General features: G+C 44.3%; 1 protein-coding gene across 1 annotated transcript in view; it reads left to right on the top strand.

The window, feature by feature from the left end:
- Reep3 (receptor accessory protein 3) overlaps nucleotides 1-13,175 on the top strand; it is an 87,333-nt gene extending 74,158 nt beyond the window's left edge. The window contains exons 6-8 of the mRNA XM_021173853.2: nucleotides 3,651-3,795; nucleotides 10,861-11,006; nucleotides 12,170-13,175. Of these exons, the coding sequence (XP_021029512.1) occupies nucleotides 3,651-3,795; nucleotides 10,861-11,006; nucleotides 12,170-12,226 (348 nt within the window). The 3' untranslated portion in view covers nucleotides 12,227-13,175. The remainder of the gene's footprint in view (nucleotides 1-3,650; nucleotides 3,796-10,860; nucleotides 11,007-12,169) is intronic.
- Nucleotides 13,176-27,214: the final 14,039 nt, after the last annotated feature.

Genomic DNA, 27,214 nt, shown 5'->3' with positions numbered 1-27,214 from the left:
ACTCACTTTGTAGACCAGGCTGGCCTCGAACTCAGAAATCCGCCTGCCTCTGCCTCCCAAGTGCTGGGATTAAAGGCGTGTGCCACCACGCCCGGCTTATCTTCTGGTTTCTTAACATCTTGCTCCGGTAGCAAACACATCCTCCCACAGTACTCTAGTTCATTTGTGAGGTAGGTGTTAGCTACTGAGCGCACCAGTCAGAAGCACCACAGCTGGCAACGGAACAATTACCAATCCAGTCAATACTAGGGGCCACTTTAGCTCATTAAAAGCAACCCTAGAAATTGTACTCAGGGGACTGGAGAGGTGGCTGAGGTATTAAGAGCACCGGCTGCTCTATTGTAAAGGACCCCAGGTTGCTTCCCAGCACCTACATGGTGGCTCACAACCCTCTATAATTCCCATTGCAGGGGCTCTGATATACCTTCTGGGCCACAAGGCATGGCCTCCACACAGTACACAGACTCAGATTCAGGTAAAGCACCCATACACGAAAGAGAAACAAGTAAACCTTAGGGATTTACTCCAGGCCTTTGTTACCTTCTGGTAACAAAGTGTGTTCATCGGCTTCCTGAGCAGGGTTTGTATTGACTCACAAGCTAGAAGAGATTTTAGTCCATCACTGGTGGACACTGTTGCTTGGACCGTCGTCAAATCAGCATATGGTAATAGAGCAGGATGCTGGCCTCCTGACAGTGGGAAGGTTGGATCCCTAAGATGACATTCAAGGGCACATCAAATCATCTTCCACTGGTCACCAACTCTTGAGGGCCTGCCAATAGCTGTACAGGCTGGGGACATAGGCCTTTGAAGGAACATTGAAGACTCAAGCGATAACTCTGGGGACTTCCAAGTCGTTTGTGGTTAAGTCCGGGATGGGTAAAAACCATGAATTATTGAGAGAGGATTCACAGGAAGAGAAAGGCATAGAGAATGACAGCGCTGAGGAAGGAAGGCATCTTTAAGATGGGAACAGGCACTTCCTTGCTCTATGTCTCCGAAGTGTCTTGCCCCCACCCTTCTGAGAGGTGAATGCTCTCTGGTCAAGAGAAAACAAATATGAGAAGCTGAATTTGTCAAGAATCGTTTCAAAGGTATTAATTGCGTGTGCATGATAGAGTGGGGGGGCACGTGTGTCAGAGGACAACTGTGGGGAGTGGATTGTCTCCTTCCCTTCTTACATGGGTTCTGGGGATTAAACTCAAGTTCCTAGGTTTGCCTGGAAAGGACCTTTATCCACTGAACAATCTCACCAGCCCAAAAAGGATTTTTATGCATTTGTTTATTTGAGATAGGGTCACGTTATGTAGCCCTGGCTGGCCTGGAACTCTTTATGTAGACCAGGCTGACCTTGAACTCAGAGATCCACCTGCCTCTGCCTCCCACATGCTGGGATTAAGGGCATGGGCCACCATACCTGACTCCAAAAAATAATTTTTAAATGTGTAAAATCCACTTATTTTCTTGAAAAAGTGGACTTTAAAGATTCTCTCTCTCTCTCTCTCTTTTTTAAAGATAATTTTATTTATTTTGTGTAAGAGTGTTTTGCCTTTATGTATGTATGTGCACCACATGAATGTAAGTTGCTGCCCAAGGAGGTCAGAAGAGGGTATCAGATCCCCTGGAATTGGAGTTACAGATGATCTACTATGTGGGTGCTGGGAACTGAACCTGGGTCCTCTACAAAAGCAATGAGTACTCTTAGCCACTGAGCTTTCTCTCCAGCTCTCCACATTCTTCTTTTTTTTTTTTTTTTTTTTGGTTTTTGAGAAAGGGGTTTTTTTTTTTCCCCTGGCTTTTCCTGGAACTCACTTTGTAGACCAGGCTGGCCTCGAACTCAGAAATCCGCCTGCCTCTGCCTCCCGAGTGCTGGGATTAAAGGCGTGCGCCACNCCTGCCTCTGCCTCCCGAGTGCTGGGATTAAAGGCGTGCGCCACCACGCCCAGCTGTTCCACATTCTTCTTGCAACCCGGAACCCATGGTAGGAATACAGAGCTTCCCTGGGGAGCAGGGACGGCATGTGGTGTGACATAGTGGGTTATCGGTAACCAGCCATACTGAGTCACGACCTCGTGGGAATTGAAGAGCTGTTTCTTCAGGGTTAAATACAAGTGGAAAGAAACACCCAAATGTTTGTAACACCTTTCACTTGGAAGTTTAGAGATGAGCCGTGGTGGACGAGTTTCCATGGTAATGTTATAAGTAGAGGCAATCACACATTCACATGGGTGAGAAGAAATAATCAGTGTTAGAGCCTTGAGACGAGTATTTTTAGTCTAGCTATAAATAAAACAATGAATCATCCGTATGCTATGCAGATTTAAAGTGGGTAAATTTAGGATTTTTTTTTTTTTTTAATACAGAGTTTCGTACTTCAGGGAGGTATGTCTTAAAGGTTCAGAGAAATGTCCCCATGAAAGCAGTACAGTGATGGGAACTGTCGAATGCTGTGTGTATGATGGGGATGCTCTCTGCCATGGCCATGCTGGGATGCTCACTGTGATGGCCACACTGTTAACAATGCAGTCACAGACAGCTGCTAACATCTCTGCTGTGGCCAGTGCAAGGTGCAAGGGAAGAACTTGAGTTGTCAATTGGTTTCTTTTCTTTTTAAGATTTTATTTATTTTATGTATATGAGTACATGTAGGTGTCTTCAGACACACCAGAAGAGGGCATCGGATCCCATTACAGATGGTTGTGAGTCACCATGTGGTTGCCAGGAATTGAACTCAGGACCTCTGGAAGAGCAGTCAGTGCTCCTAACCACTGAGCCAGCTCTCCAGCCCCTTCATTTGATTTCATTTTAATTAATTTACATTTAAATGTTTGCCTGTACCGGTCCTATGGGTAAGACCGAAATAGGAGATAGAGAGCCGGCTCCGTGGTTAAGAGCATTAACTGCTCTTCCAGAGGACCAGGGTCACTTCCCGACATCCACATGGTGCGGCGCAGATGACTGTACCTCCAGGTCTAGGCAATCAGATAGCCTCTTCTGGACTCTAAGGGAACTATACCATATAGTGTGCATACATACGCAGAGGCACATAAAGTAAAAATAAATAAGACTGTGTAAAGACAAAATGAAATACACCACGAGGAGTGATGAACGTGCCTTGCTAGGTTATTCACTGTCTAAAGATGGCGGCATATGCAAACATCTTTGGCTTCTAACTTTCTCTGCCTGGTTCTAGTTAGAACTACTGCTGTTCCTGACACAGCCTTGTGCAAATCAGTGTCTTTCCTTTTACTTTTACTAACCCATGCTGAACTACAGCTCAGAACTACAGATGCTATTTTCTCCAAAGTTCATCTCATGATCCTTAAAAAAAAAATCTTAAAGTTTAGCATAATGCTAAAATGCTTAGAATAAAATGTATTAAAGTAATGGCATACTTTGAAATGTGGGGAAACGCAAAATGATTAGCATTTATATAGATAATAGCTATGTCATAAAGAAAATATAAACAATTTGTAGTATTGAAAAAAATATAAACAATGCATGGTATTTGCGATAGAAGACTGCAGGAATGTTATGTATTTAGCAAAATGTCGCTGTGTCTCACAGCAGAGAACTTGTAGGATAGATGTAGGCATACTAAGTATTTGAAAGCATCTTTTCTCAGACCGTATCGCATCTCTATTGAGTAGAGCCAAGGAGCAATAACGGAGCGTCTGCGAAGTTTCAGCATGCATGACCTGACAGCTATCCAAGGGGATGAGCCCGTGGGACACAGACCCTACCAGACTTTGCCAGAAGCAAAGAGGAAAGGCAAACAAGCCACCGAGTCACCAGGTAGGCCTGTCTGTCGTGATGCAAGGGAGCTTTTCATAACTGGGCGAAGGGTCAGGATGAACGCCAAAGAGTACAGGGTGCTGGACACAGAACTGGCTTTGCTTTGTTATCCAACATGGTTGACGCAGAGGATCAAGTCACCCGCGCCTGTCTCAGGCTTGCTGTGTAGGTGAAGCTGTCTTCAACTTCTTTGGTTTATGGTTTTTCTTTTTTTTTTTTTTTTTTTGGTTTTTCGAGACAGGGTTTCTCTTTATAGCTCTGGCTGTCCTGGAGCTCACTTTGTAGACCAGGCTGGCCTCGAACTCAGAAATCCACCTGCCTCTGCCTCCCGAGTGCTGGGATTAAAGGCGTGCGCCACCACGCCCGGCTGGTTTATGGTTTTTCAAGACAAGGTTTCTCTGCATAGTAGCCCTGGCTGTCCTGGAACTCTGTAGATCAGGCTGGCCTCGAACTCACAAAGATCCACCTTCCTCTGCTTCCCCAAGGGCTGGGATTAAAGATGTGCACCACCACTGTCCCCCACCCACTACCAGTGATAATGAGTCCTGAGGAAGAGGGAAGGTGAGTCTTCTGGCCTCCACATACACCATCAACCATTCTCTCTCATGCTCGCGCGCACACATGCACACACACACATACACGCCACACACACACATACACACATGCACACACACGAAAGCAACAAAGCTTCCATAATGGAAACGTGAGCATATAACCGTGAACTCCACTGCCTAGCTTGTCTTCAATTTCTTAATCCTCCTGCCTCTATCTCCCTAGTGCTAGGACTGCGGGTGTGAGCTATCACACCTAGCGAGCTACCACACCTAGCAAAAATTGACCTATTTTAAGCATATGTTTTAGGGGTTATTATTTGATGTGTTGTCTGTCTGTTCTCCAGACAGGGTGTCATAGCCCATGCTGGCCAAGGGTGACTGAGAACTTCCTGTACTCTTGCTCCGACCTCCCAAGTCTTAAGCTCCAGTGTGCAGCACCACACTTAGCACAATGCAAGGCTAGGGATGGAATCCAGAGTTCTGCGGCTGCTAAACAAGCATTCTACCAGCCAAACTATCCCCAGCCCAAGAGTATGCCTTTGAGCTTCAGTTTTACCTGTAGCCCCTCCTCTCCAATTTTCTCTTAAGTCAGACAGCTACTTGCCTGTGGCTGCCCACAAAAACCGTGCAGCTAAGAGCAGAGCCTCTTACGCATCTTTGAGGTTTTAGGAGCTGTGCCTTTGGTCCCCAGCTCATTCCAGCTTTAGTTCTGACTGGTCATCAGCACTCTCTCTGTTCAGGTTATGGACTGACATCCGCAGGTCAGAGAGAAGTCTTAAGCAGTTGACTTGCTAATTCAGGGACTAGCGTATAAGCCTCTTCTACAGAAATGATGCATGTGGCATAGTTACTGTGCTGTGTGCTCTTAATCAAATGCTGTGACCTTGGAAGCATCGCACATAAACAAGCAGAGTCCCTTCATCCTGTATCATGTCTGCGGCAGTCTTCATTTGTGTCTGCTCTGAAAACTAAAACTAAAAAAATGACTTTTTTTTTTTATTACAGTGTTAATCATCCTTTCAAAAACTTAAGTTCTCCTTAGAGGGAGACTGAAAAAACATCATTTATAACTCAAGCTAATTTTCAAAATAAAGCAGTAGCCCCTCCCTGTGTCTTTCTTTCTTTTTAAAAGACCAAGATTTGTAATGTAGCCCAGGCTGGCCTTGAGCTCTTGGCAGTCCTCCTGCTTCACATTGCCAGATGTTAGCTTCCACAACTAGTAAAAGCTCCTCTTCAACAAGTGAAGGTTGGGGCTGGAGAGACGGCTCATTAACAGTGCACACAGCTCTTGAAAAGAACCCAACATTATTCCCAGCAGCCTCAGCTCCAACTCCAGGGGTATCCTACACCTCTGGCCTCAATGAGCATCTGAACTACTTGCACATACCAATACACAGATACACATACATACATACATACATGTAATCAAAAATATAAAATTAAACCTTTCACTTTTTCCCAAGAATGAATAATGCTTAAAGTAGTAGCCATTGTCCGAAAGGTTATATTCAAACCAACCATTGATAAAAATAATGCTTTTAAGAATGAAAACCTGGGGCTGGGCTGTGGCTCAGTTGGTAGACTGTTCACCCAGCATACAGAAAGTCCCAAGTTCCATCCTTTTATCTGGGCAGAGGCACGTAGAGCTTTGTGTTTAAGGCCAGCCTGGTCTATATAGAGAGTTCCAGGACAGCCAGGGCTACATACTGACATCCTTTGAAAAAAAAAAAAAAAAAGAGAGAGAGAGAGAAGGGGAAGGAAAGAAGGTAATAGGTAGATTAGTTATGGATAGATAAATAGAAAGGTAGATAGGTATATACATACATACATACATATGTAGATATATAGGCAGGCAAAAAAAAAAAAAAAAGAAAGAGCCTCTTGTAAATTGCACAAAAGGGGTTCAGATTTTCAACAGAGTCTATTTAGGCAAGAAATACACAGAAAAGGATTTTGGCTCCAAAGATATACCAAATCAAAATAGTAAATTAATAATAAATTTTATCCTCCCAGAACATTCTTAATCAAGAGTCCTAATATGTTACAGTGTAACAAAATGCTCCCAAGCAGTTGCCTAGAACAATCAGAGTCTCCTTTTGGCTCAGAATGTAGGGTAACTGGGCTCTGCAAAGTAGTTCTGTTTAGGGTCTCATGCAGCTGTGCTCAGACAGCAGCTGGGGCTGGGGCCACACCCCCACAGAAGAGCTCACACGTGTCAGGGCTTGGAAAAGCTGAGCAGCAGGTGTCTAAAGCAAGGAGGCCTCTCAGACAAGCCTGTGTGTCCACTCTGTATGGCCCTCAGACTCCGAGGCGAGCTGGAGTCACCTGGCAGCTGCGGTTCCCACAGCCAGTGTCCAACAAGACGCTGGCAGAGGTCCCACTGTGTGCCTTCACCACATTGTTGATGGTGATTTGTGGAGGCAGCTACAAAAGCCTGGGAAGTTGAGGGGAGGGAGGAAGTCATGAACCAACCTCGTGGGGCTTTGTATGGGTTTAAAATGAACGAGCCAGTCAGCCAGACAAGCGTTCAGTGCTGTGTATGACAGGACTGTTCCTCTCCTTCCTAATAACAACAGCCAAGTGCCTACAAGAACTAATAAGCAAAATGGCAACTTATTAGCCAAGAAATATAAAAATGTTAAATCCTAAGGGGGGGAAAATCAGACACTATAAATCAGTGCCTGTTTTGAGCTTGTGTTGTAGAGGTACAGTAGACAGTGGTAAGGATTAAGTTGTTTTGTTTGTGTGTGTGTATTGTTTGGTTGGGGTGGTATTATTGTTTGTTTAGTTTTGATTTGCTATTCAATCAGAAATAACACAATACTCTTATTTTGAAAAACTAAGGTGGGGGAGGGTGTGGGGGACTTTTGGGATAGCATTTGAAATGTAAAATAAGAAAATACCTAATTAAAAAAAAACTAAATAATACAATGGGAAACTCTCTAGAAATGGCAACCTCTAAATTTTTTTTCTGATAGTTTTTCTCATTATACAAGAATAAAAATACTTGGCAGTTAAAAAAAAGAAAAATTTAAATGACATAAAAGCCTGCTTTCTGTGACATAGAGTTGTCTGGGGACTGTCAACAAGGAGCAGAGGACCTTGGCACCAAGCACGAAGACTTAGTTACATGGTAGATGTGCCTTGAAGATCACACGTAGCCAGACATGACCATGCATGCATACCCTTAGAGAAATGTAACTTTTTTTAAACATGGGGACAGATAGCACTGGATGAGTTCATGGTTAAAAGCAAACACTGCTCTTCCCCGAGGGCTCCAGTTTATTTCCCAACACACAGGTTGCTCAACTCATAGCCTTCTGTAACTCCTGCTCCACTGGATCTGGCGCCCTCCTCTGGCTTCTGTGGGCACCTGCACTTACATGCACATGCCCACACAGACACAGACACACACACACACACAGACACACACACACACACAAAGTAAATTTAAATTAATTTTTAAAGGCCTGGTGGTAGTGGGCGGCTCACACCTTTAGTCACGTCACAGTGCTTTGGGAGGCAGGGGCAGGCAGATGTCTACAGAGTAAGTTCCAGGACATCCAGGGCTACCCAGAGAAACCCTGTCTTGAAAAACCAATAAATGAATAAAGTAGTTATAATAGTAATCTTTTTAAAATAAAATAAACCCATTCACATACATGCTGACACTTCTCATAGAGAGTATGGCTTCATCTAACCATCTCCCTGGCGTCCCTGAACTTCCTCCCATCCGCCTCTGCTGCCTTCCACATTCAGGCTTGCTTCTCCATAGGATGCACTGTCTCTAACTGTTGGAGGAAAACAAGGGATTCCAGCCAAAATAATGCCTGGTCCTCCTTCCAAATCCTTCCTGACTTCTAGCCTAGATGCTTGGCAGGTCTAAAATTGCACTTGCCTGATATACAATTAAAGTCATTTATGTTATTATGAGAGTAAAAAGCGCATTAGCAACTGTTCACGGTTTGGATTGTAAGTCTCAGATTATTTGTGTCCCAGGAGAGCTGACTAGTGACATTTACCCCATGTCATTTTCTTGACAGAAAAATCCATCTCTACTTCCTCCTGGGCCCTTATCTTCTGTTCCTTATCTTTATTAGAAAGGGATTTAAAACCTCCCGAGGCCTTGTAGCTGCACTGGTCTCCACTGGCCCCTGTCTGGCTTCCCCCTTCCCTCTCAGCCTCTGGTTTTGGTTTCAGCATTAATTGTCCCCCAGGGTTTGTTAGAGATGCACATCTAGGCCCCACCCCAGGGCTGGTGAATCACAAGCTTCAGGGTGGAGCCCAGCAAGGGTGAGGGTACTGACTAGTTATCCTGACAGGACTAGCTGGTGTGTGAGGCCCTCACCTTCAGCTGTGGGGTCCTCTTGCTCCTGATTCCCAGCCTGGAGTACATCTAGACCTCTTAGATCAGCCAGCCCTCCTGGATGTTTGCATAGCGGTCAGACATAAGTAATTAAGGGTCCACATAACAGCCTGTCAGCTGGCCCTGTGGTCCCTGGCTGACCTTGGTGCTGGGTGTCTCCTCTAAGATCTGTCTTATGGCTTGTGGTTTCTTCCAACTGAAACCTCCCGGGCCTCATCAGCGCTGTAAGTGCCCCAGTGAACTCACTTTCCCAACTCTAAAGTCTTTGGGTCTTTCTCAGGTTCCCCTGTCATTCCAAGTTGACCAACAATGGATGAGTTGGGGAGAATATTTGGTCTTAAAGTCAAAGGCACAAATGGCAGCCTAAAACACACCTTAGGGGTTGCTAACAACTCTAATAGCTAATCTAATCCTCTTCTCTGGTGTGTGTGTGTTTGTGTGTGTGTGTGTTTTCTTGTTACTGTTTTCAATTTTTAACAAGTTGTGGGTATTAGCCACGTTGGGAATTTCTAGGAGATTCAATGTCATTGTTGTTTGGTTTAGTTTTTGATATGTGTGTCTGTGTGTGTGTGTGTCTGTGTGTGTTCTCTGTGTGTGTCTGTGTGTCTGTGTGTGTTCTCTGTGTGTGTCTGTGTGTTGTTTGGCTTTGTTCTTGATTGTTGTTTCCATTTAACATATTGTTTTGTTTTTTTCCAAGACAAGGCTTTACTGTGTAGTCCTGGCTGTCCTGGAACTCACTATGTAGACCAGGCTAGCCTCAAACTCAGAGATCCCCTGCATCTACCTCCCCAAGCTGGGACCAGAATGTGTGTACCACCACCATACACATGGCTCGGTTTGGCTTTTTCAATCTTATATATTATTATTTTATGTGTTTGTGCACTTAGGGGTCAAAGAACAACTTTGGAGTCATCCTCTCCTTCTACCTTTTCCCGTGCCATCTCAAACTCAGGTCGAGTCACCTTGGCAGGCCTGGTTTTGTTGTTTTGACACAGTTTGACCTTGTAGCTCAGGCTAGCCTTAAACACACATCAGTCATTCCCTGCTTCCTGAGTCCTTGATGCCACAGGTGTGCATCACAGCAGACTATGGGCTGTGTGTTCCTCTAAGGCTTTCTACTGTTTTCCTTTGAGGCAGTGTCTCTCCCTCAACCCAGGGTTCATGTATTTCTGCGAGGCTGACAACCTGGAAGCCCCCAGACATCTTCTTGTCTCTGTGTGTGCCTCCCACACATACATACACACACAGCAGTGGAGTTGCAGGCTCCAGGGGGCCATGCCCAGACTTTTACTTGAATGCTAGGATCTGAACCCAGCTCCTTTTGCTTGTACAAGAGCTCTTACCCACTTTTTTTTTTTTTTTTTTTAGAATTAATTTTTTTTATTAGGTATTTTCCTCATTTACATTTCCAATGCTATCCAAAAAGTCCTCAATACACTCCCCCCCCCCACTCCCCTACCCACCCACTCCCACTTTTTGGCCCTGGCGTTCCCCTGTACTGGGGCATATAAAGTTTGCAAGTCCAATGGGCCTCTCTTTCCAGTGATGGCCGAATAGGCCATCTTTTGATACATATGCAGCTAGAGTCAAGAGCTCTGGGGTACTGGTTAGTTCATAATGTTGTTCCACCTATAGGGTTGCAGATCCCTTTAGCTCCTTGGGTACTTTCTCTAGCTCCTCCATTGGGGGCCCTGTGATCCATCCAATAGCTGACTGTGAGCATCCACTTCTGTGTTTGCTAGGCCCCGGGCTCTTACCCACTCTTATCCCCAGCCCTCTGGCTTATTTTTTAAATAATTAAAAAAATATATTCCTAGTGAAATAGGAACGGACTACTGGACATGGTATTACAGCTATGAATTCCAGCCCAGCCTGGACTACAGAGCGAGACCCCGCTCCAAAACGCATTAAGTAATGAGTAAAACCAATCAGGGAGATGTTCCTGGAGGAAATGAGTCTTGCAATCTTTATCTAGAATAGTGCACAAAGCAAAAGCTCACCGGGAATGGCCAGGAAGACTTTCCAGAGCAGGAGAAGAGATCCCTGAGCCCCTCCCCCTCCCAAGATAGACCCTCAGTGCCCAGCAGAAGAGGCAGGTTCCCTGGTGTCGTCCGACTAAAACGCTGGTCCTGTCCATTTGATTAGCCTATGGAATTCCACTGAAAGATGGAAGTGAGCAAACAGACGAAGAAGCGGAAGGGCCATTCTCCGATGACGAGATGGTGACTCACAAGGCACTGAGGCGATCCCAGAGCATGAAATCTGTCAAGACCATCAAAGGCCGCAAAGAGGTCAGTGTGCATTGGGTAATGCTTTTCCTGACGATGTGTGCGAGGAGGGATTTCCTCCTACTTTGTCATCACAGCTGTGAAGTGATCAGCGGACGAAGGATTCAAATGAGAGTGTAGCGTTATAGTTCAAATTCTTTATTAAAAGCAGGTGCGTTAGGGATCTCTAGGGACAATTTTTTTTTCCTGGAAAATTTGAAATAGGAAACTTTTTTTTTATCTTGTGCTCTACATAGAAAAAGTGGCGTTCCCACATGGCAAACCCCACGGTTATTGTAAATCTCTATTGCTTTCTCTGTGCCCGAGCAGAGAATGCTGCTGACAAAATTAACTGCATAGTTTTGCTTTCAACAAGCCCTATGTGATGATCAAATAGTAGCCATTTACCTGTAAGCACACGGTGTCGTTGGGCTAAGAAAGTGAAGGAGGAGCCAGGCTCATTGACTGACTTAGTACTCAGCAAAACATAAGTATTAAGTCGGTGTCTTTATCTATGATTGATAATGTCATGTGCTACACACACCCATCACATCACAAGCTACATGTCTGTGGGAGTTCTTAGTAAGGAGGTTGCTTGCCAGGGAGTTGCTTTGATGACTGGTTGACTGGTTGGTTGGTTGTTTGGTTGGTTGGTTGTTTGTTTGGTTGGTTGGTTGCTTGCTTGCTTGCTTGCTTTGATGACTGGTTGACTGGTTGGTTGGTTGGTTGGTTGATTGGTTGGTTGGTTGGTTGGTTGATTTTTGATTGATTAATTGGTTAGTTGAATAATTGACTTGGGTGCTGTATTAGCAATTGAACAAGGACCCCATGCAGGGTATGCAAGAACAACACTTCCGAGCTACATTAGCAACACATTTTATTTTGAGGTAAGAACTCAGTAAGTTGTCATTCTGTGGCCCAGGCCCAGGTAGATCTTGAACTTACAGTCATCCGGCTTGGGCCTCCCAAGCAGCTGACAAAGAGGCTGATTCTTTATGTCAGATGAGTAAAACCGTTATTATGGCGACGAAATATTAAACTTTCCTAATTTTAAAAAGTAGTCAGTCCGTTTAGTTTTGTTTGTTTTAGTTTGGTTTAGCCAGTAGACAGAGTAACAAATCCTTAATGGCTTTTCCATAGTCATTTTGGCTTCCCTATTGTTAACCCTAACACTTTTCTTTCTTCAGGTGCGGTATGGCTCACTAAAATATAAAGTGAAGAAGAGACCACAGGTGTATTTTTAGTGTCTACACCTCACCCTTCCCAGGACGAATAAACCGCTAACAAATCAACTTCATTTTCTAACCTGATGTATTCAGGACTTAACACTTTAAATCTTCAGATTGTGGCAGGGATGGGATTTACACAATGACTTTAAGTGGTCTGTGTTTCTTTAACAATTACTTTTAGATGTTTAACTGCTAAACTTAGTTATGTAAGGTTTGTAAATGTACGTGTAGATAACAAAAGTGACCGAGAATCACGTTCCTGATGTCAGCAGCAACACTGAGCGCCGAGGGTCTAAGGATAAAGCCTAGACCCAGGGCAGACTTCAAAAGTCTCTGCTCCAGGACACACCTGCCTGCCCTTCTGGTGTTGCATTCTGTTTGAGTCATCTTGCCGCACGCATCTATCACAGGAGAGTGGTGACAGCCCCTGAGGAGCCAGCGTCATTACCATAGGAGGGGGCTGTGTCCTTTCCTTAAGCCTTAGATGCTGAAAGTTTGTAAAACAAATTATTTGAAAACCAGGTGTCCACATAGCACTTTCCTGGCTAGTTTTGCACACTTGAAAATTGTTTACTTATTTTACAGCTGTACATTTACATTTTCCTGATGCTGTCTGTTTTGTTGTCTGTCATATTCCGACATGTCAAGATCATGCCTTGAAACCACATCATCTCCTTTTCCTATGGGTTTGTTTCGTTTGGTAAATTCATTCAGCCCATATAGACACATAACTGTTAAGTTTGTATTCTTTTGTTTTGTTTTATTGAAGTAGGGTCTCTTCCCTGATCCTCGTCCTGCTTCCACTTCACCATTGCTGGGATAACAGGCGTTATCACACTTGGCTCATTTTAAATGCCCTTCAGTTATATTCCAGACATCTGAGAAATTATCTTAAACATTAACCAGTTTCCATCGTTGAATTTGATGTGGTTTTTCTCAACAGCAAATTACATTATTCTAGGTTTAAAAAAAAAAAAAAAAGCTTTTTGGAGCTGGAGAGGTGGCTCAGAGGTAAAGAGCACTGGCTGCTCTTCCAGAGGTCCTGAGTTCAAATCCCAGCACCCACATGGCAGCTCACAACTGTCTGCCTTCCAGCTCCAAGTGATTTGACACCCTCGCACAGATATGCGTACAGACAAAACACCAATGCACATTAGATAGAGGTAGATAGATAGATAGATAGATAGATAGATAGATAGATAGATAGCTTTTGTGGAAGCGACACAGACCAATGTAACACTTAGTGTTTTCTAACTCGTGGACTTCCCAATGCCCACACTGGGCTCCCGAGCTTGGCAGAGGCCTATGCTGCCTTACAGACCCGGCAATACTAACATCTTTTAGATCTTTTTCTGCCTGAGATTATTCTCTGAAAATGAGTGTCAGGGTAAAACACAAACACCATTGATGCTACATAACAGGCTTCCAGAAAAAGGCCATCTTTTATTTTATTTTATTTTATTGGGGTTTTTATGAGACAGGGTTTCTCCGTATAGCCCTGGCTGTCCTGGAACTCACTCTGGAGACCAGGCTAAAGGCCTTCTTTTTAATCTAAGATTTAGAGGGATTGAACTAGGCTCCTTTTAGGTTGCCCTACTAACTGGGCATTGTGGACACTAAATCATATTAGGGGTGATGAATAATCAAATTTTCAATATCAAACAATGCTTACATGGGGGTGCCTGAATGGCATCCACACACAATGTCCTCTTGATACTACGAATATTTTCTACACTGAATCACATTGTTAATATTTTTAACACCAAATAAAAATTCAATCTTGCCGGGTGTGGTGGCGCATGCCTTTAATCCCAGCACTCAGGAGGCAGAGGCAGGTGGATTTCTGAGTTCGAGGCCAGCCTGGTCTACAGAGTGAGTTCCAGGTCAGCCAGGGCTACACAGAGAAACCCTGTCTCGAAGAAAAAAAAAAAATTCAATCTTTTTTCTCCCCAATTTAATCTTGTATCTCCATCTGTTTTGCTTTGACTAATAGCCTCTTCGTTTCTAAAAGGATTCTTTAATTCCTATTCAAACATCTATAAAGTCCCACAATAAATTATTGGACAGGGTGTATTCATTTCTCATGAACCAGACCTGCTCTGAACCAATGCAGTGCGGCATGGGTGGTTTTCCCTTCAGAGGCCCTGTTACCTGATTTTTCCCTGCAGAGGCCGTGTTACCTGATAAGGCGATTTGATAAGTAGAGTAAGTTACTTTGTCTCCATGGGGACAAATTGGCAAGATTGTATCATTTTCAAGTCCAGTCTCACTCAGTATTAAACTTACCCTTGGGAGCTAAGGATAGACACCATGCTTGAGGTACACAAGGCCTTGAGTTCAATCCCAGAACCAAAAAAAAAAAAAAAGATAGTTAAAACAAACTTATTATTATTTAATGAGTTTGTATACTATTTGTTTCTTCTTTTGAGTTTTGTTTGTTTGTTTGAGTGGAGGGTGTTTTGTTTTGTGAGACAGAGTCTCTCTGTGTAGCCCTGGCTGTCCTGGAATTCACTCTGTAGGTCAGGCTGGCCTCAAACTCACGAAGCTCCACCTGCCGCTGCCTCCCAGATGCTGCCATTAAAGGTGTGTCCCATCATGCCCAAGTTGTTTTGAGACAAAGCCTCACTCTAGCCAGCCTGAAATGCACTGTGTAGCCCAGGCTTGCCTCCAGTCTATGGTCACTCTGGATGCCTCCGCCTTCTAAGTGCTGAGATTACAGGTGTGTGGCTCCATACCCTACTTCACAGGCGTTTTAAATTGGGAGAAATATCACGTTCTTAAATCAAAATTCTCAAGCAAAGATACCGCCTGACTCGGAGCTAAAGCTGGCTGACCTGCTCACTGCCGTTCACCCTCCCGGTCCCTGCTCAGGCTTGTCCCTGCTGTAGGCATGCTCATATACCCTTGATGACTGTCCTATATCCCGCTTTGTTTCTGTCCCCATGGTCTCATGTCACAGCATGCCCTTTTCATTGAACTCTGTATGCTGAGCTAAAGCGCTGTTTTGTTCTGTTTCTCTTAAAGTGGACCGGGGTCACCTTGTTTGTTTCTGCTTTTGAGCATGCTGATTTTTTTAAGAGATGTAAGTTTATTCATAGACCACAGTGCCTTGACTTACCCACACTGCCAACTGGAGCACCAGCATGTGATGCACAAGCCGGTTTAAGGCACTGTTTCTCTCTGCCTTTTGACATTTATCCAAAAATTATAGCCTACTAGCATTTTAAAATCTTCGTATCCAGTGGTTCGGCGTGATCACTAATAGTTAACATTCCCCATACTTAACTTGTTTAAGTATAAAAATTGATATGTCTATACTGTGTCTCTTTTCTTTTTCCTTCCTGGTATTAAGAAGAGCCATAGCTGGAGAGATGGCTCAATGTTTTAAGAACGCATACTGCTCTTACAGAGGACCTGGGTTCAGTTCTTAATGCCTAGGCCAGGGGTTTAGTTCACTGCAGCCCGCAATGCCAGCTCCTGGAGGGGGGGACGACACCCTCCTCTGATTTCCAAGGGCACCTACATGCACGTGAACATTCCTTCTCACGGATACACATACACACATCATTTGAAATTAAAACAAAAAACCCTGTGAAAAACAAAAAGGAACCAGAAATAAGCTGATTACTAAATAAACAATTATCTAAAGCCACCTCAGTTCCCCATAGGTCCCCTCCACACACACTGTGTGTGTGTTTTCTAGGGCTAAGAAAATGAGATCTTGCTATCGTTTCTAGCAATAAACACTTCAGCACATAGAGGGCTGGGTCAGAACTAACTCCTCATGTGTTTTCAGGGATCTTATTCCGTGTGTCACCACCAAAGACTTCCACAGTGTTATCAAGTTTGTACATACTCTAAAATGACGTCAGCCCTCGGCTACATCGTCGTCTTTCTCTTTTGTACTCTTGGAAAGATGCCTGAACCTTTATGGTATTACTGTAATACTGTCTTATATTAACTGTAGGGTTTTTTCATTGGAATATTGTCTGCCATTGGAGGAGGGGGGCAGACAACGAATGAAGATCTAAATAGATCTAAATACAGAACTCTGAACACAAATTCCAAAGCCGTGTCTTCTGACCTCTCCCTTTTAGGTTGATTTATTTGTGAAACAGGTAAAATTTGAGAGGGTCATTGTTTTGTGGTTTGTACTATTTCTTAAGAAACATACCCTAAGATTAAATTTTTCTGAAAAGAACGTATCTTTTTTTCCTAAGTACTTCTCAGGTTAGTCTTTTAGTGGTAATTCTGCCGATTAACCTTGACTTAACATTTTTTTTTGCCTTCTAATATATTTTTTTTAACTCTGTGTACTTTAATCCTTTACGCGGAAGTAATTTTATAAAATCTCTGTTAAATCTCAAACCCTATATGTGGGTGGCTCTGCATGTGTGTTTGGGGAACTTTTACAATAAAGTAAACTCATTTTATTAGTGGCAGCTGAGTATTTTTTTTTTCTTTATGTGTCTGAATATGTATGTTGAAGTCTGTGAATTGATGTCCTTTATTGTTCGTTATTAGTAACAGACAACATATCCATGTCCTTCAACTTGCAGCAAGTCAGGACTGTTGTTACTTTCTGTAAAGCTTCACTTGGGCTGAGGAAGGAGTCCTGGGTTGTGAAGTCTGGATGCTAAGACAGAGAAAGAAGCAGGACAGACACCACAGGAGCTTTGTCACAGTGATTGACAGACTGTCTTCAGCATCGAGTGTTAACAGAAAATTCAGGTTTGTGGATGCTGGAAGTGTTCAGGAGTTCTGTCTGTCTGAAAGGCAGAGGAGGTTTGTCTGCATCGGGTTTTAACTTTAGAGATAAATCCCGTTCTAAAAGCTCCCTTGTGCTGGGTGGTGGTGGTGTACTCGGGAAGCTGAAGCAGGCAGATCTCTGAGTTCAAGGCCAGCCTGGTCTACAGCGTGAGTTCCAGGACAGCCAGGGCTATTCGGGAGTAGCCTTGTCTTGAAAAGAAAAGAGAAAGGAAAGGAAAGGAAAGGAAAGGAAAGGAAAGGAAAGGAAAGGAAAGGAAAGGAAAGGAAAGGAAAGGAAAAATCCCTTATATTGCTTTATTATGCTATGCAGTATATGTTCACTTTCAGATAGCATTGAAAATAGCGTTATAAATTACAGTTCTTAGTCTTTTTATCAGCCTTATCCTTGTCATGACCAAACAGGACTATAAATTTAAACAGAAATTCAAAAGTACACATTGAACTTGTGAAGTACTTCATTGATGTTTGTTTTTTCCCTTGGGGTTTTATTTTCCCTTGAAGTAGTTAGTTAACTGTCCTTACAGAGATGTGTGGAAAAATCACACTAGGGACACGTTGTTCCCGGAAAGTATTGTGTTCATTTATCTGCTCATCAATCTATCTTAGTCTCGAGGCCAGCCTGGTCTATGGAGCGAGTTCCAGGACAGCCAGGGCTACACAGAGAAACCCTGTCTAAAGAAATAAATTGCTTTTTAGAAGACAGTTCTTTGAATTGGAATTTTAATTACCTGCTCTGTAGGTTACTAAAGAAGCGTTCTCAACAACAGGAACTTCAGGCACCAGGCATGTATGTAGTATGTGTATGTAAATGCAGGCAAGACACTCATATGTTCTTTTTAAAAAATGATTTTTAAAGGAAGAAGAACAGGAAAAGGTGCCATATTTAAAAAGGGAAGAAGGCCAAGCATGATTGGGAACAACCTTAATCCTAGCACCAGAGAAGCAAGCTGATCTCTGTGAATGAAAGGCCGGCCAGGACTGTATATTTTGTTATTTTATGCTATGATGGTATTCTGTTGTTTTATGCTAATCAATTTATCATCACTTTCCATGCATCCAGTAGCATGCATTGGTTGTCCAGTTTGTACAATAGTATGGCTATGTCTCAGCACAGAGCCTGCATCCATGAAGACAGAATAACAATTTAAAGGAATTCTTGCTTGGAAAGGATGAATTCACTATTATCAAATCAATGTCTGCACTATTCTAGGATTTTTTGTAGATCCTTGAATAATTCATTTGATTCTCTTGGAACAGATTTTTAAAGCGATACTCTTACCTTCTTACCTTTAGCTTTTTGGGGGATGGGGGTGGGGGAGGGGAACTAAGATAAGGTTTCTCTGGTATCTTTGCCTGTCCCAGAACTCTCTCTGTAGACCAGACTGGCCTTGAACTCCAAGGGATGAATCTGCTTGCCTCTACCTTCTGAGTGCTGAGATTAAAGGCATGTGCTACCAAGTTAAAGGCTTTACTTTTGACTCTTAACCTCTAGCACAGCGGTGAGTCTTTTGGCTCCAGAGCATATTCCAAATCTGAGCATCTCACTCAGCTCTCCACAACTTCCTAAATTCAGGCCAGCCTCCCCTCTCACTGAGAAGGATCTGTGTGTGTGTGTGTGTGTGTGTGTGTCTATGTCTCTGTGTGTGTCTGTAGCTTATGGAAATCTGTCCTCTCTACCATTTGGTTGCTGACAATAGGACTCTGGTCCTTAGGCTCAGAGACAACCACATTTTACTTACTGAGCCATCTCCGGATCTCCCTCCAGTCCAGGAACAGAAGAAATGTCACTACATTTTTAGTAACTTTGCAGATTTTCACCATGACCTTCAATGGTCAAGTCCTCTGGTACAGTGAATTTCATGTTTTCAACTGACTCCTTTGGAGAATACGAACAGAGAAGGCTGGGGAGAGAGGAGGTGAAGATCGGGGATAGGCCTGGGGTAGGGAAGAGAGTGTATCCCCTTCCAACTGCCAGGGTCTAGAGCAGAGGAGTGGGGAGTTAAGAGGATGGGAGTGGATGATTCTCTACTGTGATGCACCTTCTCAAACTCCTTGAGACAGGTTGGGGGCATCATGAGGCCAGGCCTAACTTACATGACCTCAAACCTGAGGGATGAAGAGGGTCATGGTTCTACCAGCAATCATTAGTAGGTACTCTGGATTAACTAGAGTTCACCAGAAAAACACTAGCATTAGAGAAAGAAACAGGAAGGAGGGAAGGAAGGAAGGGAGTACATGATAGATAGATAGATAGATAGATAGATAGATAGATAGATAGATAGATATCATTCATACACACATAGATTATAAGTAATTGGCTAACCTGATTCTAGAGGATGACAAGATCAAACTTCACAAGTCAGCTTAGTGGGCTGGAGGGCAATGGAAGAGTTAATTCTTTGGAGTGCAGGTGCATGGTGCTGAACACAATCCCTTTTCTTCTGATTTGGATGAGGCCCACCCGCATTATGGAGTATAATCTGAGCGGCTATTCATTCATGATGTCATCTTGAAAATGAGGATTAAAGCCAGGAGTAGCTGTGCATGTTTTTTGTTTTTGTTTTTTTTTTAAGATTGATCAATTTCTTTATTTTATATGAGTACACTGTCACCCCCCCTCACATACACCAGATGGGGGCATCAGATCCCATTACCGATGGTTGTGAGCCACCATGTGGTTGCTGGGAGTTGAACTCAGGACCTCTGGAAGAGCAGTCAGCACTCCTAACCACTGAGCCATCTCTCCAGCCCCTGTGCATGCTTTTAATCCCAGCACTCAAGATGCACAAACAGGTGGATCTTTCTGAGTTCCAGGCAAACCTGGTCTATGTGGTGAGTCCAAGGCTAGCTTACTGAGACCCCTCCTCTTAAAAAAACAAAAAGAGGAGGAGGGGAAGAAGAGGAAGAGAAAGAGATGGACAGAAAGAGAAGGGATACTGTATTAGTTAAATCAGTAGAATGGCCTAGCCAAGTTGACATATATACAGTAGCTGTCACAATGTTCTTAAAAATTAAATTTTCAAAGGAACTCCACCTCAAAATAAAGCCATTTCACTGTCTTTTTATGTAGAAACTTCAAGTCTTAGCTCTTGTTATCTCACAACGAAGGGGATGCTGTAGCTTACATGGGAAAAGAACAATTACACTCTGGCTTCAATGCCCCTTTGTGTTTCTTGCTGACCATGTACCATCCCTACTTAGCAAACCAACCAACCAGCCAACCCAGAGAATAACTCCCACATCCAATTGTTGGGAACTCGGGACTTTGGTTAATTTCATTATACTTCGGGAATGGCAATACTGAAAAAAGAAAAGGCTAACCTAGAAATGCTTTTATAAATACGCCAGAAGTTTCCGATGTTTATCAGAAGATTACCTGGAATCAGCCGTTGTGTTCATTGATCTGGCTTTTAGCTTCAGAGAAGAGAGAGAAGATGCTTTTAAACTGAAAAGGAAAAATAAATCGCCCATCCATTATTGGCTGAGACCAAACAGGAAGCGTTTGAAGAGAGGATGTGGCTACTGAGAGAAGCAGCCCCCTCAGGAAGGGCTTTCCTTCCTCCTAGCCCTCCCACCAGCCTCCAGTTCCTGGCCTCTCCCACTTCAAACTGCACCTTATAAACCCTTTTATGTGCTCCGTTCCCAACACCAAAAATTCCTGGTGTTCCTCCATACCGGGTTTCAACTAATAAAATACACACGCAAACGGTGCGACACCGTTTCACACAGGGGATTAATTTTACTCAGTCTTTAAATTGAAACTACAGTTGGGACGTACCGCAGACGACAGTTTCCATATGCTCTGTTCTAGGAAAGTAGAGCTGTGTTATTTATAGTTTACAACATGCTGTATAAAATTAAAGCTAGCAAAGAGGCTCCCAGGCAGGGAGATTTAGACAAAGACAGGAAGGCGATGTGCCCCATTTTGCAATCTTCTGAGAACCCGCACAAAAGTTTAAAACTTACCATTAAGCAACGTGCAGAGAGGTATTGTGTTTACTTTAGAAAAACTTATAAGGATGTTCAAAAGAGTAAGAAGGGGGAAATGTTAACGGGGGTGGGGGTGGGGGACGGTTTCAGAAAAGCGAGGCTGAATAATTGTCCGTAAGGGTTGATCTTTCACAAGTGCGGAGTAAAGTCACATGACAGCAGGTTGATCTTTGACCCAACTGTCTCCAAGCACGTCTGACAGCAGCGAGGAATAATTGCTTCCTCATTTAGATTAGACAATGTGCTCTCTCTGCAAGCCCGCACTCCTCTAAATAGATTGGAGGGAGTAATTGAAGCAAGTTATACTAGGAAGCTCACACTCCTCCTGGTGTGAGCGCGGAGAGCCTCGGTAACCCCTTCAGCCCGGCCTTCATCCTGTTCCTATTTAGGGAACCCGCAGGGCAGCGGTGCTGAGTGCCTGCAGGCTAGCTGCCTTTATTGTTTAGACTTGGGGGGAAGGTCACATGCCCTCTTTGACAGAGAGGTTTATAGACTCTCTCTAATTAGCTGCACCCTCCACCCGACAGACAGTTGGCCACCTTCCAAGAACGGGGATTTGGTAGCGGCCACTGCTGAAGGAGAAAACAAGGTTATTTACCCCCATGACTGTAGCTCTTGGCTCACCCTTTACTCCCAGACACGTTTGCCTTTGTTCCAACTTGTGTTCAGAATTCTGACTTAGGGCGTGGAAGGAAGTGTGGCTATCTCCTTAGTGCTACACAACACATATGCTGGCTTTAGACCCCTCTCACTGTTCCAAGGCGTCATACAAAAAGAAGGGTAACAGCCGTGCTTGTGCATATCCACCCACCAGCTCTAAAAGGAAGTTAAATTTGCAATACCTATAAAATAACGACAGTTGTATGTTGGGGGCAGTTGGAAGTCCCAACAGTAAAACGTGATTGGGTTTAGCTATTACTGGAGTGCCCAGAATATATTTGGTTTGTCCTGTTCTGTCGATTCCGCGGGGTGGTAGATTAAGCCTAAAGAAATGCTCAGGGGCTGATTCAAACCAGATGCTCCAGGACGCAGCCCAGCGTTAGGCAAGGCTGCCCCCTCGGCGGTCCGCCAGCGCAACCGAACCCGCTTGCTTGGTCTCCACCAGATACCTCGGCCATAAAAAGCTTTCAAGTCCCCATTGTTATTCCAAGCACATTCCAGGGGGATTGAATCACAGCTCTCAACAGGACTCTCTCTCCCGGCTTGAACTGCCAGTTTAGGGTGGATCAGATCCCCAACTTCAAATGTGGAATCTACTTCGGGTCAAAGATTCTTTAGGGAAAACCCCCAGACTACCCACCCATATGGGACTGTCTGTGGCCCAGCTGGAGTCCCAGTGCAAGATCCAGGGGTCGTCAGATGAAAATACTGGATTTATCTTATAGGAATAAGTTTCCTGTGCAGGTTTGAGACGCGCCAAGGGGTTGGACTGGAAACTTCTACGTTAGACGGAACGTGCGAGAGAGCCAGTAGGTCCATGCTGGGAGCTGGACTTGAGATTCCCCTGGATTTAAAGTCAGTTCACAAGGAAAAGTCTCAGCCCCTCCCACGTGTCCACCTAGACTCGTGGGGCCTCCAGCCCAGGACCGGGAGCGCGCACAGCTGGCGGCGGCGAGCCACAACTGGAGTGCTAACCTCCACACCCAGATGTTCCAAGATGGGGGGCGGGGCTCCCGCAGAGGCGGTCCCTCCCTTTCGCAGCCCGACTCCAGATGCCAGAGGCGCTGGGTATTCCACCTCAGGGAGCGAGCTGGATCCGTGGGGGTAACTGGAGCTTTCCTAGAGAGGTTATGATAATGGCGTCCTGCCAGTAGGCTACCATCGTGGTAAACCCACTGCGTGGGAGTTAACAATCCTGGATCTCCAGGAGGTAATGGCAGAAGGAGGGAACCCTGGAGAAGAAACCAGGGGGAAAGCACGCTGTTGGTGGGTTGTGACTAGAGCGGAGTCTCCCCTCTACTTTGTCCTCTGTTCCTGTTTCGAATGCAGACCTTTCTAGTCCTGGTTGTCCACTGCTCCTTCTGGTCCCTCTTCCATCACCCAAAGTGGGAGGAGCTACAAGTACCCTCTCCCTTTTCTCCAAAACTTGAACGTGTCTGGAGAAGTGTGCCCTGCGAGGGCGGCCTTTCCCCTGTAATGTCTGTGAGCAGTTTTGGCGACCTGCTCAGCAAACTGTATTTGTCAAGGATTCAAGGCTGTTCCAGAGAGCCTGCGTCTGTTGGATGCTCCGATAAGAACATATCGTTTCCATTCAACTTGTTTAAGCTGCCCTTCATAAAGTTGTCCTCGGATTATTTTAAGGGTGTCATAACATCCCTGGTCATAACAACCAGAAGATCAGAGGAGCCCCGAGGGATAGGAGTGGATATCATAATGGCAAAAAACGAAATCACAACCATGATGATAAAGGGTGGTCCTTTTTTCTTCAGACAGACAATGGCAGTCTTAAGGCCAGGCCTTCCCTCAACCCCGACCCCTACAGGGAAACTCAAATAAATAGGCCCTGTCACCTCACCTGTTCACTGATACTAAACACTGATACTCAACTAATACTAAAACAAACCTTAGTGTGCCCTCTCCCAGGCCGCCCTGGCTTCTCTGAGACTAAGAAACCATATGGAATTGGTGAGGGGCTGGCTATGTGACTTAGTTGGTAGAGCGCTTAGCTAGCTAGCATCCATGAAGCCCTGAGTTCTGTGCGACGAACTGTATAATCCCAACTTGGTGGCACAAGCGTGTAACCTCAGCACGTCCTAGACAGAAGCAGGAGGATCAGTTCAAATCATTCCTGGCTACATAAAGAATTCCTGGCCATTTTAGGCTTACAGTGGGTCGAGGACGGGGATAAGGAAACACATTTGATGGTACTTAAGTTTCATTAAAAAAAAAAAAACAAACCAATAATTTAGTATCGTGTGTGTGTGTGTGTGTGTGTGTGTGTGTGTGTGTGTGTGTAGTTAGGGCCCCAGCTGGACCTTGGGTTCCAGGAACTCAGGCTATTGAGCTTTTGTTTAGCCAGCCCTAACTTTACCCTCTTGGTGACCTTATAGCTTGAAGGTTTTTCCTTTGGTTTTGGTTGTTGTTGTTGTTGTTTTCAAGACAGGGTTACTGTGGGTAGCTCTAGCTTTCCTAGAATTTGCTCTGAGGACCAGAATGACCTCACACTCAGAGATCTGCCTCCCAAGTTCCGGGATGAAAGGATTATGCCACCACCACCCAAATTATAACTTGAGGGTTTTTAGATGTCGTTCCTATGTGACTTATGTTTTTATATCCTTTCAGACCATCTCATTTTTAGCACCAAGCAAAATCATTATTTTTTTTCCAGCTATTTCCAATCTATCGTGTATGCTTAACACTAAATTCTGTTTAGGCTAAAATATCCTAAACTGTGAAAAAGAGAAAAACAAAAGGAGCCAGATTTTCCAGGAGATCACCACCACTTGATGCCAAGTGAACAAAAGAGGCTTCTTACGTTTTAGTTTTGAGAGCTTGTCTTGGCCAGAGTCTCTGTAACACAATATTGTTGTCTGGTACTTGAATGCTCGCTCCACTAAATAAATAAATAAATAAATAAATAAATAAATAAATAAATAAATAGCCAGCAGCATTTTTCCTAAACCTATGTGCCAGGTCATCTCCAGAGCCTGGGGAGTGGGGCCAAATCATCTCAGGAACATTTTCTAGCTCTGTGTTGCTGTGACTTTGCATAGCAATAGCTCAGAAGCAAGAGGTTCCGGATTTAGCTCTGTGCCCATCAGGTGCCAGCTACTCTTGAATCTGTAGCATTCTTCGCAAAGGTTTCTGTTTAGGTTCAACCAGAATAAAATCGGCTTGAACTCTGGCAAGGTGTCTCCCCTCTTCTCATTCTTTCTAAGACAGGAATCACTGTAGCCCAGGCTGTCTTTGAACTTGCAATCTATCTAGTTTGAACTTTTGCTCTCTCTGCCTCTACCCCAGGGGCCCTGTAAGTACAGATGAATGTGGTTTGGGCATCCAATCCAGAGCCTCCTGTAGGCTAAGCAAAAGTGATTGACGGGTGAAATTGAAAAAAAAAAATGAATACAGGAAACCAGCTGGTAACAAAACTACAACCTCAAGCTGGCCCTGGGGCCTGAGGTTAATCAACATATGAGACCTTAAACAAACAAGCAAACAACTGGTCCAGGCACATTGGCCACACACCTTTGATCCCAGCACTTAGGAAACAGGCAGAGGCAACCCAATCTCTATGATTTTGAGGCCAGCCTGCTCTACAAAGTAAGTTTCAGGACACTCAGGACTACATAGAGAGACAAGGTTTAAAATAATAATAAAATATTATTATTATCATTATTATTATTATTATTATTTCTGTGCCAGAGAGGCACACACCTTCAATCTCATACTTTAGGAGGTACAGGCAGGCAGATCTCTGTGAGTTCAAGGTCAACTTGGTCTACATATTGAGTTCTAGGATAGCCAGGGCTATGCAGTGAGACTCTGTCTCTAATCTTTTTGCAGTCTTCATTTAGTTATAGAAGCATCATAAATTCATCCAAGAGGGCTGGAGAGATGGGTCAGTGGTTAGGAACACTGCCTCTTCTTCCAAAGGCCTTGCGTCCAATTCCCAGCAACCACATGGTAGCTCACAACCATCTGTAATGGGATATGATGTCTCTTCTGGTGTGTCTGAAGACAGCTACAGTGTACTCATATAAATAAAATAAATCTTTAAATAAACAAATAAATTCATCCAAAAAATATTCACTGAGGGCGTCGTTCATGCTACACGTGGCAACGGGTGACAAGTGGGTATCCATGCAATTCTTCAAGCTAGACCCACCATCAGTCACTAAATTGGGACCAATATTATATTCTAAATATCTAGTTTCCTATTACCGTGCCCCCCCCCCCATCTGAGGTATCCCTGTGTTCCAGAAGGTGGTCTAAATCCCACTATGGTGAAATGCAGAAGGTGAGAAACCCTACCAAGGAAATATAAGCCTGGCCGGTTAGAGCAAAGAGAGAAGAAGGGAATAAGGGGGTGTACTGCAGAAAGATGCAGTGCCAACGCCTGCAGCAGCGGCAGCAGCTGGAGAGTCACCTCACAGGTCACCAGTAGCCCTGGGATTTCCCTAGAAGGATCACAAAGAGGAAATGAAACTCAGACATGTCACAAGAGAATGAAGGGTATGTGTTTGACTGTCTCTCAGCTGCCTCAGTTAGCCGTCACAAATGTCCCCGAACTTGGTGCTAACATTCCCTCGCCCTAGATATGATGACATCTCATCTCATTTCAGATGAGGTGGGGCACTTTCAGGATGGGGTGGCCATCATCAACTTGGCACATGTCCTGCTCTGACCTAGAGAGAAGGAGGTAACCAGGACACCTGAGACATTGCTTCCCTGGGCACAAAATAATCGTAGTCATAAATTCCCGTCAGAGCTCTCCGATGACCTCAGCAGACTGGGTGCCTCTCAATGGTGCCTCTGCTCCATGTGCTGAGGGGGCTAATCTTTGTCAGACGCAGATCTCTCTCTCTCTCTCTCTCTCTCTGAGACAGGGTTTCTCTGTGTAGCCCTGGCTGTCCTGGAACTCACTCTGTAGACCAGGCTGGCCTCAAACTCAGAAATCCTCCTGCCTTTGCCTCCCAAGTGCTGGGATTAAAGGCGTGTGCCATTGCCTGACAGCTCTCTCTCTCTCTCTCTCTCTCTCTCTCTCTCTCTCTCTCTCTCTCTCTCTCTCTCTCTCCTTTGCAAAGGTCCCTGATCTCCTTCCTGCCTCTCAGTCCTCTTTATTAAATTAATCCCTCCAAGTGTAGAAGATGCCCACCCATGTCAAACTAATAGCGATCAATAACGTTACTGCTTTGCTTTCTGTTTCAAAACCTGACCTACTCCTTTAGAAAATTTAGAAGATACAAAAAGAATATATGAAAGGATTTTAAATTAGCCAGTGTGAGGGAACAAATCCCTTAATACTAACAGTTTAGAGGTCATCCTGGCTATATATATATGTGGACGTCTATACATTTGTCTAAATTCTCAAAGATGGGCTGGTGAGCTCTCTGAGTGGGTAAAAGCATTGGCGGCCAAGTGTGAATTCAATCCCAGAATCCATTGTGGAAAGAGAGAAAGCATTTCTAAAAATTGTTTTCTGGCCGGGCAGTGGTGGCGCACGCCTTTAATCCCAGCACTTGGGAGGCAGAGGCAGGTGGATTTCTGAGTTCAAGGCCAGCCTGGTCTACAGAGTGAGTTCCA

Source organism: Mus caroli, chromosome 10 (genome assembly GCF_900094665.2).
Source record: "Mus caroli chromosome 10, CAROLI_EIJ_v1.1, whole genome shotgun sequence".
Taxonomy (NCBI): domain Eukaryota; kingdom Metazoa; phylum Chordata; class Mammalia; order Rodentia; family Muridae; genus Mus; species Mus caroli.
This window is presented reverse-complemented; position numbering and strand designations above follow the sequence as displayed.